The sequence below is a fragment of the Acomys russatus genome, chromosome 18 (genome assembly GCF_903995435.1).
Source record: "Acomys russatus chromosome 18, mAcoRus1.1, whole genome shotgun sequence".
Lineage (NCBI taxonomy): Eukaryota > Metazoa > Chordata > Mammalia > Rodentia > Muridae > Acomys > Acomys russatus.
In genome coordinates, this window is record NC_067154.1 from 4,344,320 (window position 1) to 4,362,650 (window position 18,331).

Below are 18,331 nucleotides of genomic sequence, written 5' to 3' on the forward strand. Positions count from 1 at the left end.
ATGTTTAGCTGCCTCCAAAAAGTCTAACAAGGTTCAAAAGGTTGCGCCACAAAGTTAAGTCCAGATGGGAAGAATTTTGTCCAGAGATGGTAAATCTTGAGACAAAGGTTCGCAAGTCTTGCCAAGGAGGCCCAAGCAAAGATCTTTACGGTCATTACTGATCTTTCAATCTCCCGTTTGAGACAGTCTGGCTATGTAGCTCAGGCTAAAATGGAAATCAGTATGCAGGCCAGGCTGGTTGAATTCTTGCCTTGGCCTCCTGAGGGCAGCAACCACAGGCAGGCATTCTAATGCCCCCAGTCCTCGGGGCTTTTAAATCCCACGCAGCTGACTGACCTTATTTCTAGTACTTAGTCTTCAAAAGCCAAATGCTGTATGCCTCCTCTGGGCACGTGCCTCTGGAGCACAGCACTTGCCTAGCAACCACTAGATCCCTAGGTTTCGGGGTGGGGGTAGGTTCCGGGAAAGGGGGAAGCAGTTGTTTAATGGAATCAATTCCAACTCTGCAACAGAAGACATTTCTGCAGGTTGGCCTCACAACAGTGTGAGCAAACTGAGCACTGCTGAGCTATGGGCTTTAAAAATGGTTGGCTATGGTGATGAATTTTGTTATGTGCACCTTATTAAAACTGAAAAATACATACATACATACACACACACACCGTCACTTCCCACACTATTTTATTTCTGGCAGGTAACATCTGCAGAAATTATCTCTTTGCTCCACATCACTATTCCCTTGCCGTGATTGGCTTGTCTTGTGTGGGATCCTTGGCATATACCATCCATCCTATGCAAGAACTATCCACCCTATCCAAGAACTGCCAGTCCAGGGACAGAAACCTAATTATCCTTTGATAGGGTCAGTTTATTTCTCCACCACATGTTCCCCATCAACTTTCTCACAATTCTTTTTGTGATGGTTAGCTGTCAATCTGGCAGCATCTCCCAGCATGCCAAGGAAGCCGTTCTCTAGATTAGGTTAGCTAAGATGGGACCTATCCCATAGGGTGTGTCGTGGGCTGGTCCAGAGAAGGTAAGCAGCAGCAGGCCTTACTCTGCTTCCCAACAGTGGCTGCCTTGTCCACCAGCTCCTGCCACGCCTCCCCTGCCATCATGTTTTGTACTCACGAACTAGGAGCCAAAGCAAACCCCTTCTTAGACTGCTGTGTATTTTTACCACAGTGGCAAGACAAGCAATACACCCTTGGTAACTGGGAACCAGCCCTGTCCTCCACTAGATGAAAAGGCTTAGATTATGGGGCTGAAGAGATGGCCCCTGCCCTTTCAGAGGGTCTGAGCTCAGTTCCCACTTCAACCACACACAGCTCCTGCTCCAAGTGACCCAACAGCATGGACGCGTGCGCGCACACACACCTTTCAAACAATAAGCTCAAAGTCTGCTGGCCCTGCCTTCACCACCACACTCCAACAGCTCTCCCTGACTGCTTGCTTCCAGTTCTTCTGAGGTTTCAAATCAGTTTAGTTCACTCTGCATATGTAGGCCCCACTCTTCTCTGTTATCTCATGTTAATTCCATTCCCTCAGATCCAGAATCATCCAGAAACCTAGAGTCAGCCTCAGTATTTCCCTCTCCCCAGCCTCTACATCGCTGACATCACCAAACCTGTGTGCCTAGCTGCCATGCACTTCATCTTTTACTTGCGTGTTTCACCCTAACACGACCAATAATCTCAAAATCACTAACCCCAAAGGACTCCGTCCCCTTACCAGCTAGCTAAGCTGTCCTTTTTACACATTAGCCTCTTTGCATACAGACGTCTTGCATGCGTGTATGTAAGTGGGTTAGGGTTAGGTATCCAGAAGAGGGCACTGGATCCACTGGACATGGAGTTACAGACAGCTGTAAACTGCCATTGGAGCACTGGCAAGCAAACGGGGGGGGGGGGGGGCTCCCGCAAGACCAAGTGCTCTTAATTGTTAAGCCATCGTTTCAGTCCTAAACAGCTATCTTCTATTATCCCTCTTGTGGACGAATTCCCTATTGCTCAGAGAATGCCCAAATTATATGAATGACTACCAGGCTGTGGTATCCTATCCACCCCTAGTTTTCAGCCTCTCCCAGGCACTATTTACCCTCTTCTTTGGTCTCTGACAGTAGCCTTTCACTCCCCTGTATCCGTACTTTTCCCAGCTCCAGGTTTTTCAGTCACCCTACCCTACCCATGCCTGCTTTTGCAGCACAATCAGCTTCATGGCGTAGAAAAAATATAATATAGCATTAGCCTCTTCCCCAGGTCAAGAAGACTGCACTGTTATCTAAAGCACAACTGACCCTTAGGAAACGCTCGCTAGCAGCATCAGCTTTCTAAGCAAGCCCATTCCTGAAGTTTGTTTATCCTACGTCCTACTATAGTATCTGGCACAGGATAGGATGCTCAATAAATATTTTAATGTTTCTAAAGGCTTAGTCAAAACTATTAATAAAAAAACCCACAGGCACAGAGAGTTAAAAGAATATTCTGAGGAAAACTGCACTTACATAATATGAAATTTAAATTTCAGGTAGGCGGATGCCTCTATGGTAGGTCAAAGAACACTTAAAATGTTTAGAAAATAACTGAAACTCTTCCCATACTAGTCACACTACTCATTGTTGGGGTCCACGGCCTGTTCAAGTTGACAGGAACCAGGTTCAGCAAGGCCTCTGCAAGCAGGAAGGGGCCACAGCATGAGTGTTCTGGCTGGAGGGGGAGGGGGGTCTTTTAAGAACAGTACATTCTCTTCTGCTCTCTGGAAAAATTAAAGAACTAATCCCAGTCACAAAACTTGTAAGGATGGACATTTGGGAGAAGTGAGTTTTGTTCAGGGATAGGAGGAAACTGTAGCAACAGCAGCCAACAAAGCAGACGAAGCTCTCTTGGAGGGTTCATCACATCTCAGTCTTACCCCTTAAAATGGCTGCTTCAAAGATCTGATTTTAGTTTTAAACTACCACATAAATGTAAACGCATGCTATGTAACACGCCTGCGTTTACAGTTACAGAAAACTGGCAAGACTGTTATCCCATGAAGACTTTACACACAAGCTCTCATGCCTTTGACATCACCATTGGAAAGGAGTAGATGGTAACTCTTATGGTAAGGCACTGCAGTCCCTGCAAGGACTTCTTGATACTAGTTCTTAGTAATGGTAGTTTTATTTATTTAACGGTTTTGGGATTTGAAGAAGCCTGTTACTCAAGCACTCTACTTCTCCCCTGGAGCTTTCTGAGGGGAACAATTTCTCGTGTGCCTTAGGAAGTGAACATGAAAACCCTTTCAAACTACGACTTTTGGAGCCAACACAACTCAGCTAAAATGGCTGAACAGCACCGAGAAGAGCCTACTGTTCACCCAGCAGTTGTGCGGTGCCTCAGTGTGGCGTTTTCTATGGGAGTGGACTTAGGCTAACAGTGCACAAGGATGGAAGTTTGGGCCTCCAGGAGACATTTAGCCTACAGGTGTGTTAAGCAGTCTGGACTGGAAGAGGACAAAGAGCAGAACTCACAGATGAGGCTAACTCAAAGACGAGTACACAGGAAACCACCTTTTTAAGCTTCAAGGTAGGGCCATGAGCACTGTCTGCCTCAGCTAACTTAACAATCAGCTCAACAAATAGAAAATTATATTATCCCCACATAAAAGTTAAACGTTTTCCAGAAGGTTAAAAACATAATCATAGGTCAGAAACTGTTAAAAAAAACAAGTATCATGGACAGAGCAATGCCGTTGAGTTCCGGATGCTCCTGGCTTACTTGCAGTGAGGAGCGCCCTGAAGATACTCACCTGAAGGAAAGGACAGCAAGATTGTATAACCGCAGTGACTGGCTTAAAGGCTGACTTTGTATGTTTGTTTGAAACAGTTTCTCATATGCAGGCCAGGCTGGCCCTGAACTCAGAAATTTGCCTGCCTCTGCCTCTCAAGTGCTGAATAAATTAAAGGCACAGGCCACACCACCTGGCTACCCTACCCTGACGATGATGAGGACTACTTCTTCCTCCTTATCTTCCTGCCCCTTCCTTCTCCTTCTTCATGTTTTTGACTTTGTAAGACAGGGTTTCTCTGTATAACCACCCTGGTTGTCCTAAAACTTGCTTTGTAGACCAGGCTGACCTCAAACTAAGAGATCGCTGCCTCTGCCTCCTGACGGCTGAGATCACCAAAACCGGCTACACTGACTTCTTTTAAAAGTAACGTGAAATGGCAATATACAGAAGTAAGAGTATTTCTACAATCAAAAGTCTGGCTGTTCCTCCGGTCTTCTAATTAATCCAAGGTTTCATGCAGAGCTACACTTCTACATTGAAAGCCGAGGCTTTCAGGTTTACTTCAATTGCTACCTTTTGTCACAATTCCGTGATTTCAAAGATGAGGCAGCCCTTAAATCTGAATGGTCGGTTCATTCCATCAAAATATAATCACATGTCTTTCCAAGCAACAGTGTTCAGTACACAAAGACTGACAGAGAATGGAGTGACAAACCTATGAGCTGAGGCTTGCCAGTCATCACCAGAAGCCAGGAAGGAATCCTTTCCAGGCTGAGAGAGGAAGCGAGCCCGGAGCAGCCAGCACCTCGACCCGACTTCTCACTGGCAGAACTGTGCCACACTTCCTGTGGTTTGAGGCCTCTAGTTCACGGGTTCTGACAGCTTAGGAAATTATACATATGTTGGTACTTATCTGTCACACAATACTCTCTACAGTAGTTACAGGATGGTCATTCTTTGTTATAGAAGAAAGGAAACATCAAAATATGGTGACAGTAACTCACGCTTTTCTACTGCTGTGGCTGCTATTTGAAGATAATTCCAAACTTAAATTTAACCACACAGAAAACAATCCTAAGCAATTATTTCCAGAAATAAGTCTTTCAATGTTTTATCATATTTGATAGCAGCTTTTTTTTATTGGTTACAAAACCTAAGCCCATATACAAAATTAGGAACACGTTTAGATGCCTCTTTTGAAAGAACATTTTAGTCATTTTTTAAACTGAGTTTTCTTTAAAAAATAAAAATAAAAACAATGCAATTTTAAAACACTGTTTTGAAAACTTAAAAGTGCAGCAATACACTCAGTTTCCTTTATCTACGAAATGGTGTGATTCCAATTCAAAACTGGTAAGGTCACAGCAAATTGAATCAAGCAGATGCGCGTGAGTCTGCACTACTTGATGCTAATGTTACGTAAAGGTTAGTTTGCACTTAAGACGCGAGAGGAAATAGGAATCATCACAGTAGAGGCCCAATTTTAATCTCAGTGTGTGCAAAATTTAAAAGGTAACTGTCAGTTATGCAGGGAGAATGGAGAAGAAATTAACCCGGAAGGGGGACAATTCACACTATCAGGAAGATTTGCACTTGAAGGGTTTCGCCAAAGTTTGTGACCGTAATTCATTCTGACTTCGTCATTCCTACTTTTAGTGAACACTACACAGTTCAAAATTTAGACAAGTGTTTGAACAGGATGCAGTTACCATATGAAGCTTTAACTCAAAATTTGGGTAAAGAAAAAAGGCACAATGAACTTCAACTCAATTTTATGTGCACAAGAGTTGAAAAATCTGAGCCACCTTAAAGAGAAATTGATTCTAAAATTTATAAAACCTATAAATAATCAGAGGCCAAACCACTATATTAAAACAGATTCTCTAGCAAGTAAAAATCTTGCAGTTTAAACATACGCTTGTATCCATTGTAGATACAAGACAACACTCACTCTTTAAAGTGGCTCCTCCTTGGCGGATACACATACTGTAATGACGCACACCGCTACGTGCTGTTCATCAGTGAAAACACCCCAGCTGATTCACAAAGCTCTGATGGCATCTGTCTCCTCTCCATCACAGGAAATACACCCCCCATCTGAAACTAGCTTAGATTTCTATCCCTTCACATCAATGCACTGGGAAATTACACCCAGTGAACAAGAGCAACAAAACCATTTCTGTGACAGCACAAATTACTTAGTTTAAAATCTCAAATCCATATTGATTCATTAATAACTGGGCCAGACAATTTGCCAAGAGCAATGACTTTACCTAGTAATACCAGCTTTTGCAGAGCTAAAGATCACTGCAAATCAGGCTGAGTTAAGTAACTGCAGATCATTCCTCTACACAGATCCTTGGTTTACCTTTAATATGTGCGGATGCTTTGAGTGGGAGCTGAATGAGCTCCCCAATACTCAAGAATGAAGCAACATTTCTAAATAGTTGCTGGTTTGTTGCCACCACATTATCAAAAGTACTGGTTTCTAAGTAAAAAATGTTTTAAGACTAAATTACAGTAAACATGAAAGCTCCACAGTTTAAACCCAATATAAATCAACCATATCCAATTATCAAATTGAACAAAAAATAAAATTAACCCCTGGAAGCTGAAAGCAAGACTTTGTCTTAAAACATCACCAATGAGTATTTTAGACCTTTTCAATTCTTGTTTTGACGTATTTATTTATTTATGTATTTTTTTGTAGTCAGGGACTCTTGCTTTCAACTTAACAGAAGTTCAAGTCTGTAACAGGTTGCAGCTCAGGTAGAGACCATGCACAGCATTTGATTATTCAAAACAGCAGGAACACACAGGCTGAAGTGAGTGGTCAAATAGGATTTGCTGTTCTCAAAAAATTAAGTCTAATGGCGAAAGCATTACCACTGATATCTAAAGCTCTTCCTCCAACCCTGGCTTCTGAGGCAGATAATAAACACATCAATTAATGGTAGGTGTAGTACAGTTTTAAAAAACTTATCTTTTTAATCAACAACCAAGTTTCTGGTTTTTAAGTTACTTTTTTTCGTGTCAGTTTCACCAATGAAAATCATTTGGCTTCAACTTTAATTCTTCCACATAAGAATATGAAAATATGTTTGTGGAGGACAACGACGGAGGCTCAGATCACACTGCACCTCTGTAGTCTCCAACACGAATATGCATCATGCCGAAGTGTCTTGATCCACAGCGCATCTTTTCCCAAAGGAGTATCAGCTGGTACACCACCACTATGGAATATTCTAACTGGAGACTGCAGTTGCCAGCATGTGGCACCAGGGACATGAAAAAAATAGGGTAGTTGAGATTGTTAAGGAGAATTCTAAAACAGTTTAGGAAATCATGCATATGCATTTACAGTCCATGTGAGAGTGACTTTTGGCAACTGCAAAGTGACTGAGACATGGCTTGCTTTTGAAGCATCAAAATGAAGAGCGGGAGTGCCGGGAGCCTTCTGTTGCTCGCTGTCTTATCGCTGGGTGGCCATCTGGTGGTGTTTCATATTGAATGAAAGATGCTGCGCTTAATTGACCTTAGAAATTAAATTCTTTTGTTTGAAGGTTGGCTGTTGGGTCGAAGCTGTAAGTTCCTCCTTGCGTTGCTTCAGGAATGAGGCTAGGGTCTTCATCAATCTATGCAAATAAAGGGGAAACTCTGACTGAATATTTTAACTACGTAAAAACACCCACGTTAGTAAGTCAGTAACAATTTCACTGAGAAATTAAACAAGTACAATTGAATGTGCATTCAAAAACTGCCCGTTTTAAGTTTCTGCACTTGCATGTGTACTTAACCCCCTGAACATCATTTCTACAGTTAGTATTTCTTCCCAGTTAACAGAGTGAATATGTAACTAGAACTGTTTTATAACTTTACCTTATATTGAAGTTTTGGATAAAGTATTTAAGAAATGTCCTTAATGGAGTATCTAACAGAAAATAGTACAAACTTGATGCATATTAGGAACAGGCAAACTCTTAGTAAATGGCCATTATATATAAAAGTTTCTATCTACAGGCAGACGTCTGTATTTTAATAATTACTTACATCATCACCAGAGAAATACTGATCTATGATTTCAAATGCTAATTTATATATATCTTCATTCTCATGTTGCTGCAAAACTTCAATTTTCTCCAGACCTGACAAAGAATATAAAATAATTAAGGTGATAATAATCTGTACAGTCTAATTATAGAAAAACTCCTCAGAAGATGCTGTCTCCTCTAATTATAGAAAAACTCCTCAGAAGATGCTGTCTCCACCCAAAGACGGCAACCCCCCCCCAAAAAAAAAGGTAAAAACCCAACCAGCAGCATATTAGTTCCTTTCTCCTTAAAAATATTTGAGATTGGTCTCTGAGGCAACAGCAAAAACAAACAAACGAAACAATAACAATAACAACAAAAACCCAACCAATCACCACACACTCCATCTGACAGACATGGTAGGTTTGGGCCGCATGGCAAGTTAGTGCTAGTACAAGATCTGAAAACCTCCCAGAATGTTTCATTTTATCATGATATCTTACACAGTATCTTCTATCTCCCACTGTTTTCTGAATATTTCACATGATTGTAAAACTTGAGTTTTCATAACTTAATAATTGATAGAAGCTTTACACACACACACACACACACACAACCACTGATTTTAAAAAAGTGAATAGATTATGTTCTACAGGTATAGGGAACAGAAAAAGGAACTTTTCAGAACACTAATCACTGGTCTCTGTTCTAGTGTTATGAAACAAGGCTTGGGCAGTCAAGTCTGGACTCAAATTTGCAATCCTCTTGCTCTATTAAGTGCTGCACATAGGTGTCACACTTGGACACCTATTTGTTTATTATGTATACAGTCCTGGCCTGCTTACACCTGCAGGCCAGGAGAGGGCATCAGATCACATTATAGACGGTTGTGAGCCACCATGTGGTTGCTGGGAATTGAACTCAGGACCTCTGGAAGAGCAGTCAGTGCTCTTAACCTCTGAGCCATCTGTCCAGCCCTCGGAATATCTTTCATATTTCCAGTGTACCATGTACTTCATGTACTAGATGCACAAGTTTGCAAATTTAAAATCTTAATATTCAATCTGGAGATATGTTTTTAAAAAACATATTGAAATAATTGATTTTTAAAACATAATATACAAATCAGAAAAATGGGGAAATAGGCATTAACAGTAATAAATACAAATTGCTTTATAAGATTATATTAAATTTTTTTACTCCAATAGAAACAAATACAGTTTTAAACACTAAAGAGAAAGAATTTCTAGGTTAAATTGTGAACTTAATGATGGAGTTAATTTTAATCTTAAAAATAAGAATCTTAACACAAATATGAGCATGAATTAATAGTAAGATAATCTCCATGTTAGCTTTGCATATACCAATACTATTTATACGAATTTGGACAAAACTCCCACATACCTGTTTGTTTTACTGATCTGTGATGGCTATTGCATTTATTTTCATTAAAGCATGAGCTGGATAAACTATCCATATAGTTAACAAAAAATGCAAACAAAGCATTAAACTGTAGTAAAGAAACTTCTTAATGCCTGGAAACTTTAGTACACACTGAACAGATACCTTTTAAAAACAGAACTTTTAAATACAAGTTTCATTCATTCATTCATTCAGAAATGACAGTATTTACCAATGTCTGTCCTACCAACTTCAGCATGGTTCTGTGGCAATCCTCAAAGCCTCTCCAGCTTACCGAACTGAAACAGGGCTCACACTGGGCAACTTCCTAGAGTAGGGTTCACTCAGTCCCATGGAAATACATGTAGCAAGAAAAAATGAGTTCGCTTGGTGCAGAGTTTGAGAAATGCTGTATTAAACAAAGTGTCTACCTATTCTAGTGGGCACACGGCCTGTAGCATGTTCCTGTGCACTGTGACATCAAGAGGCATGCTGTGATCTGTGTGGGAGGGCTTTACGAAGTGGGGCCCACTTGAAGGTTCAGAACCGGGGATCTGGCTATTAGAAGAGTTAGTGAAATTTTTTAGAACCCTCCAGTAGCTGCATCTTATAATACTAAGTTTTTGCAAAACACACAATCTGTCCCTGAATCTCTCTTTGGTGTGTTCTCTGCAGTGTGTTCTGTCCTGTTGCACCCAACCATGAGGACCTTACTAGAGTAAAGCTCTAGCAGGTGGACACGCAGGGGCGTGCACTCGTGTGCGCATGCGCGCGCGCGCACACACACACACACACACACACACACACACACTGCTCATATACACATACACACACAGTGCTCACGCACACACACAGTGCTCACATACACACACGTGCGCACACATACACAGTGCTCACACACACACGCACACACAGTGCTCACACACACACACAGTGCTCATACACACACACACACAGTGCTCATACACACACACACAGTGCTCACACACACACACAGTGCTCACACACACACAGTGCTCACACACACACACAGTGCTCACACACACACACAGTGCTCACACACACGCACACAGTGCTCACGCACACGCACACACAGTGCTCACACACACACACACACAGAGTGCTCACACACACACCAGTGCTCATACACACACAGTGCTCACACACACACACACACAGTGCTCACACACACACACAGTGCTCATACACACACACAGTGCTCACACACACACAGTGCTCATACACACACACACACAGTGCTCACACACACACAGTGCTGACACACACACACACAGTGCTGACACACACACACACAGTGCTGACACACACACAGTGCTCACACACACACACAGTGCTGACACACACACAGTGCTCATACACACACACACAGTGCTCACACACACACACACAGTGCTCACACACACACACACACAGTGCTCACACACACACAGTGCTCATACACACACACACAGTGCTCATACACACACACACACACAGTGCTCACACACACACACAGTGCTCATATATACACACACAGTGCTCACACACACACAGTGCTCACACACACACAGTGCTCACACACACACACAGTGCTCATACATACACACACAGTGCTCATACACACACACACACACACAGTGCTCACACACACACAGTGCTCACACACAGTGCCCACACACACACACACACAGTGCTCACACACACACACAGTGCCCACACACACACAGTGCTCGCCCACACACACACACACACAGTGCTCATACACACACACAGTGCCCACACACACACACACACACAGTGCTCACACACACACACACAGTGCTCACACACACACACACAGTGCCCACACACACACACAGTGCTCACACACACACACAGTGCTCATACACACACACAGTGCTCACACACACACAGTGCTCACACACACGCACACAGTGCTCACACACACACACACTGCTCATACACACGCACACACAGTGCTCACACACACGCACACACAGTGCTCATACACACGCATACACACAGCTCATATATACACACACAGTGCTCACACACACACACAGTGCTCATATACACACACAAATTGAAACACTTTGACTTTCACTTACCAAATTTCTGAGCTTTAAACCCTTTTTTAAAAAAATAAGCACTCAGCCTCAGATATTTTTGATATGATAGAAAACAGATCAATATAATGAGTACTTCCTGAAATCCATCAATTTCCAGGAAACTTGGCTTTATAACCAGTATTTCCAAAGTATGAACTACTGTTTCTTTTTGTTTGCTTTTTAAATCGCTTAGTAATGCTAATATGGCGAATAAGACTGCAGAATAACAATGTATTTTAGAAAGTTTCTAATAAACTGAGCTCAGAGGAACCAGTGCTCTAGCGTTCCAGTGTTCAGCTGCTTACCTCCACATTCCTCTATAATTTCGGCTATTGTGCTTGCTTCCTCACCAGCCATTATCAGGATGTTTTTTAGGCCATCGAGCACCACCTGCACCACTTGAGAATCTTTCACCGACAGCAGGTTACAGAATGGGGGTATCACGTTCTGCTGCACGAGGTACTCAACCTACACAACACGGGGCGACAAGCGTGTTTATGTGTGTGACTCTCTTCCCTCTGAAGACGGCAGTACAGAGGTGAGTACACTCAGTAACTTCCTAAAGTAAGAAAGAAGTGCCCTTGGTAAAATTAGTAATGGTGGTAAGCTAAATTTTTTCAAACTCACTTGATCTTTTCTGCCACTTATTGTTAAGTTGCTAATTGCCCAGGCAGCTTCCTTTTGTGTTCCAAAGTCCCCCTGAAGAGTAAAAACAAATTCACAGGATAAATTCTTTATCAAAATAGCCTGAGTTGCAATAAATTAAGATAATACTGAATTCATAATATGACTGACCTTAGCGAGCTGATGAATAATCATCGGGATCAGCCCAGCATCTATGACAGCTTGGACTTGCTGCTGATTGCCTGCTGTTATATTAGAAAGGAACCAAACTGCTTCCTGTAGAACAAAACAGGGGCCACGTTTATTGGAGAAGCTACCTTTAATGTTTTTACTTTTCTCTTTAATATTTTAAACACTTAATAACAAAATCTCCTGAGTAATGTTAAAGTGGCCGTATTTAAGAAGTGACTGCTGTGTAAGATCTCCCATTTTATCACTTACTATCATTTTATGTGAGTCTGGCATTTATATACAAGGAAAGGGATGTGCACGTGCACTCCGCGGTGCGCATGTGCAGGTTAGAGGACTTCTAACTCTTGGGAGTTGTTTCTCTCCTTCCATTGTGTGGGTGCAGAGATCCGACTCGGGTTGTCAGGTTTATATAGCAAGCATTGTTACCTGCTATTTAGTCAGTGGAGACTTTCCATTTAAGAGCAAGGGAGCAACCATTCATAATACTTGTCTATTATTATTTATTAATCTAGTATTTACTTAGTAGTCTGTAAATAATAAGTAAGCTATAAGCTAGGCATTATTCTAAGTGGGGACACAGCAGCAAATAAAAGACCCAAATCTTTACCCATAGAGTTAGAGTAGCTCCTTTTGAAAGGCAGGCCTGAAGAATGGAACTTCCCAATACTTGTCAAAACTACTTCTACTGTAAGAGACTTAGTTTATTTTAAAGTATGCAGTGGGGAGAAGGCTCAGTGGGTAAGGTGCCTCGCACATGAGCATGGGGACCTGGGTTCAGGTGCTAAACACACAGGTGAGACACATGGTGACAGCATCTATAGCACTCAGCTGGAGAAGGTGAAATACACTGTAAAGTACAATCATTAGGAAAAACAGTTTAAAGGTTCCTCAAAAAGCTACCACACCACTAACCAGGACTCAACAACTTCTAGCTACATGAGAAAGGATATTAAATCAAGGACTTTTAATGATTACTGACATGCCAGTGTTTTCTGTAGCATTATTCACAATAGCCTTAAGGTGCAAACGACCCCACGGTCATTCAACAGGCAAACGAGAAAAATGTGGTCTGCCACACAGGCAGGAGACCTGGCGACATCCCCACCTTCCACGTACAAGCGAAGCTCAGTGGCACGCTATCTGTGCCCGAAGCACTGGTGAGGTCTGTAGTGCTCAGGTTCATGGTAAAGAACAAGGGCGGCTCCTCTCCTAGTACCCACTGGGCGGCTCCTCTCCTAGTACCCACTGGGCGGCTCCCACGCACCTGTGCCTCCAGCCCAGGCGGGGCTGCTGCCTCTGGTCTCCACTGGCATCTGCACTCACATGCACACAACTACCCACCCGTACATAGAGAAAGACACAGAAGTAAAGACAGTAAAGTAATTTGTAAAACTTCAATGTAGAGAGCAACTGAGGAAGGCGCTGACGATGCCTCTGGCCCTCCTCTCTCTCCCCCTCTCTCTCTCACACACATACACAGCCACACAAGCTGTAATATATTCTATTACATGAATGAACTTTAAAAACATGCGATGTGAAAGGAAACAAGCCATAAAACTACTTAAATATTTAATTATTTACTATCCAACTAATAGTAAATGTGTAAATATATTTAAGTTTCAAAAGAATAAATTTTTATGATCTCTGAAAGGAGATATTGGCACCCTAGTCTATTCTAATTTTGTAGGGGATTAAATTACTTGTTTATTTTTCAAATACCAGTTGGGAGAGTTTCTATATATTTTTTGCATGTTGGCTACTAAATTTAATCATTACAGAAACTGCTCAACCTACTAAAACAGTCCCGAGCACATTCTTTATTCTGTAATGAAAGTAGGACTAAAGGAAAAAGAAGTTAAAGCAATTATAAAAGATTCATACTTAAAACCGTTTTCATCTTGAGTGTCTTGACTCTGGATGAGAAAACAAGTAATGGCTAGCAACAAGGAATCAGTCACAGACCAAGGAGAAACAGTGAACGCCTTCCTTACCTTATTTATTTTCTCTTTCGGGTGAGACAAGAGGTTTGGGAAGTGGGACAGGACATCACAGTTGAGAACCACCTGGGTCTGCTCATCAGTGCCAGTCACTATGTTCCCTACTGCTCTGAGTGCAGCAGTCTAGAGACAGAATAACATGTTTCATGAATGTTTATAATGAAATTGTTGTTTCTGTAGTTTTCATAACTCGGAGAGAATGTGAGAAACAAATGACTAACATTTATTTCATCCCTATAACACATCCATAAGCAAACCAAGAAATGACCCCCCTTGCCCAAAAGACAGGGTTTCTCTGTAGCCCTGGCCTCACTTTGTAGCCCTGGCTGGCCTTGAACTCAGAGATCCAGTGGCCTCTGCCTCCCAAGTGCTGGGATTAAAGGTGTGCAACACCACACTTGGCTCCAAGCAACGGCTTTTAAGCAATAATTTCTTGTGGAAAATTATGGATCGCCACAGAAAACTTAAGTGAAAATTTACTAGAAATAAGTTTTTTTACATAGTAAAAGCTAAAAATCGTAACCCCCCCCCCCCCTTTAGAACAGCTATTCTTACTCATTACTAGCCTGGTACCACAGACTTTACCAGCACCCTGAATCAGCATGCATGTGCTTATCCTTTAATGTATTTAATGTCATCCTGGGCCAGCGTTTATTTGTATGCAGAAAAAACTGGCAGAGAAGCACGAGGAGGCGAACTACAATGGCCACCCTAGTCAGAGCAGGGCCAAGGGGTGCACGGGCGACACACAGGGAGGGAGCAGGCTGGAGTGGCCAGAGCAAGGACCTGTAACACAAGGGGACGGAGGAAGAGCCTCCGCATCCAACAGAAGGATGGAGGAGGGACCCAGGAACACAGCAGGAGGAGGAGGAGAACGCAGGCACCAGACATGCACCATGTTGTCTCCTAACAAGATACTAGAAGAGAAGCCATCTGTGGAGATCAGCAGTTTTGTGGCTTATATAACCGAAACACTAAAGAATTAAGCACATATATAAATGCGCATTCAGGAGATGAGCTATGGCAATACTGAGGTACACGCTGCTGAACTTAACTGAAGGTTGATTGTGGAAAGTTGGTCATAAAAAGAATGAGAAAAAAGAAGAAAACACTTACTTGCACCTTCACTTCCTGGTGGCTCAGAAGGGGCACAAGGAATGGAACCACGCCCGAATCGATCACCATCTGTATCTGCTCATTGCCTCCGTCCGTCAAATACGACAGAGCCCAGACAGTGTCTACAAGAATCTACAGGAAGTAAAAACAGGGAAGAGACCCTACAGGAGTTGCAGCAGACAGACCGTTTTCTGTTCTGACTTAGTGGCAAGGCACCCGTTACTGACAGATAGAAACCCTACCTCTCTGTCAGTGCTTATCTGAGTCACCCTTCAGAAACATGAGGCAGAGGTCTGGGGTGCTTCTTCTCCTGGTTCTGACTTTATGTACCAGATAGATAAAAAAATAAAAATAATGGGCTAGCAACACAGCTTCACAAGCAAAGAGATTACACGCTAGCCTGGTGAGCTGAGTTCAATCCCTGAAAGCCACACACAAGTGGAAGGAGACTATCAACTAGACCTAGTCATCCTCTGGCCCCGCACAGGTACCAGGCCCAGACATATGCATAACACATAGACGTAATAACAGTAATGAATAAAAATTGTTAAACAAGCAGAAAATTCTCCCCAGGTCCAAAACTTAGCTACCAAAGTAACTGTACTATAGTACATGTACAGCATGAGGCCAAAGCATGGTGCTGCTTCAAGTCCAGAAGACCCTATAAATAACGACGTGCTCATCTTACTGTTTGAAAGTATGTTCAGTGAAGGAACCTGCACATAGCAGAGTGCTCCCTCCCAGACCCTGGATCACCACACCCAAACACCTGTTTTCACGGAGACACCTTTTATGAGGGTTGCAGAGGGAGAAAAGTGACTGATTTCCGACTCAGCTAGAAAATAGCAGCAATCGGCCCTGTGGGTATGATTTTTTAAAGAGGGGTAGTGTCTGTGTTAGAATGGGCTAGGATGTGTGGTGTGTTCTGAATGGGCATGTTACAAAATGCCTTGTTTACTATTATTTTGGAAAGGAAAGTCTTATTAAAACTGTTCTGGTTTGAACATAGAATTTTTTTTTATTAATTATGGCTTTATTTTAGAAAATCCTTGATTTTCCAACTCAAATGTTTGTCAATACTTTCCAAAGTATGATGATATTCAGACAGTTGTTGAGATCAGCTGGCTTGCGGACATTTTCTGGGAGTGTTCACATTTATTAATGAATTCCTTGAACCTAAATCCAACTAAAAACTGCAACATTATTGTTATTTTCATTATAGTGTTAACAAGCTTAGCTACAAACAAATAAAATACTTAAGCTATTTACTACAAAAAAAAAGAGCAGAGTTGAAGAAAAATGGTCACAATGGCAGAAAGTGCACTCATATGTGCAAATGACTTAAGCTACAGATGCAAAAATAGAGACGAAGCAAAAAGTTCTTTGACCAGCACACATGAACAAGGAGCAAAGCAAATCTATTTCAAAAGATCAAAGTACACAAGCAGATATCAGAGCACAGCATATAGTTATTACATAACATGCTTATAGGTTGAATGCACTGCCTCAGAACCACAAATGGGGTGGGGGTGGGGGTGGGGGGCTGGGCCCTGAAGTGGCAAAGCATTAGAAGAGACAGTGCAGCATGATGGGACCTTCAACAGAGAGAGAGAGCCTCCCTTTAATTCCCAAAGGAGTGTAAGGAGAGTCAAAGACACAAAGTATGGCAGGGGGAGGGGGAGTCCCCAGCACAAAGAGCCTTAAACAAAGGGAATTTATGATTCTTATAGGTTGCCAGAGGGGTGGGTAAACTTCGTGTCATGTGAGCCGGTTGGTGGGGCAGGCACACAGGCAGGCACTAGGCACAACCATAGACTCATCTTGCAGCTGCGAGGGAAGGGGCGGCAGGGAGGGGCTGGAGGCACAGCAGGTGCCTGTGCAGTGAAGGAGGACAGCAGAGGGTGTGACCGAGAGGGATGCAGCTGGCAGGTCTGTGGTCTGAAACCTGTGATGCTTCCTTAAAGCTGGTTCTGCCTCCCTTGCTTCCAAAGCTCAAATAAGAAATTCCTCAGGGATGAATGTTAGCACCCTTCTAAAATAAGGCCTCACCTGTGAAATCGTATACAACATCCACATTTTCAACACTCCCTCAAAGTCTACAAATCCTGAATCTATGCTGGAAACTACTGTCACAGAACAAGTTCTGAATTCAAGTACTCTCCTTTCACTGGCTAACTCCTATTACTACTGTCCATACTTTTATCAACTTAAGAAAATAGCTCCGCCTACATAAAACTTCCCCATTACAGCCATACATTTTCTCAGCTGTCTGTTACAAATATCAGTTCTCATATGTTACACGTATAAATGTATCACTTATCCAGCCAAAAACCTCCTATAGGCCTCACTCATTACCAGGCAAACCCCAAATTTTTGAACATAGGTCCCAAGACTGCAGATGAACTCCACATTGAGCTTTTGAGTTGCTGTCTACTTGCACTTTCTAAAACCTCCATGTTTCCAAGGTTTTCCAGCACCTTTCATAGTGTTCCTCAAATGATGCTCAGCCTGGCAAGAAAACTACGCGAGGCAACTCTGTGACTTCAGATAGAAATACTGTCTCATAGGACTATTTATAAACTAAGAGAGTTGACATATAGCAAGTGTGTAAAACTCCTCCATACATTTAAACCAAAGACAGACATCAAATGACCATTTCTGCTGCAACTTCCTTCTACTTATAAAGCTACAGTTTTCACTGTTTTGTGGGGTTTGCTTTCTTTTGAGACAGGTCTCAGGTAACCCCGGACTCCCAAGTGCTCGGATTACAGGCCATAACACCACACTTGGCTCTTACAGTGCTCACTTCAGCTGTCACTTCCTTGGTGATTGCTTGGTTGTTGACACAGGGTTTCTCTGTGTATCTTTGGCTATATGTGCTTCCATAGTCAGCATTTTTGTTATTTCTCTATTATACTTTCACACCATATTGTGTTTGTAAGATCATGTATACATATAGGCCGTGGGTCTGCCTTCAATTCTGTCATGGAAATTATTGATTGTATGACCATAGTGGCTTACACAATTTTAGCATTCTCTAAATACTAGTACTTTTAAAAACACTATCGCAGCCCCGGAACAAGTTCTAAGA

General features: G+C 42.3%; 1 protein-coding gene across 1 annotated transcript in view; it reads right to left on the reverse strand.

The window, feature by feature from the left end:
• Positions 1-4,535: 4,535 nt before the first annotated feature.
• Positions 4,536-18,331, reverse strand: part of Kpna3 (karyopherin subunit alpha 3) — a 66,757-nt gene continuing 52,961 nt past the window's right edge. Inside the window, exons 11-17 of the mRNA XM_051160664.1 lie at positions 15,241-15,372; positions 14,119-14,247; positions 12,107-12,211; positions 11,939-12,010; positions 11,617-11,779; positions 7,822-7,916; positions 4,536-7,406 (exon numbers count right to left, since the gene is read on the reverse strand). Coding sequence (XP_051016621.1) covers positions 7,308-7,406; positions 7,822-7,916; positions 11,617-11,779; positions 11,939-12,010; positions 12,107-12,211; positions 14,119-14,247; positions 15,241-15,372 — 795 coding nt within the window. The 3' untranslated portion in view covers positions 4,536-7,307. The remainder of the gene's footprint in view (positions 7,407-7,821; positions 7,917-11,616; positions 11,780-11,938; positions 12,011-12,106; positions 12,212-14,118; positions 14,248-15,240; positions 15,373-18,331) is intronic.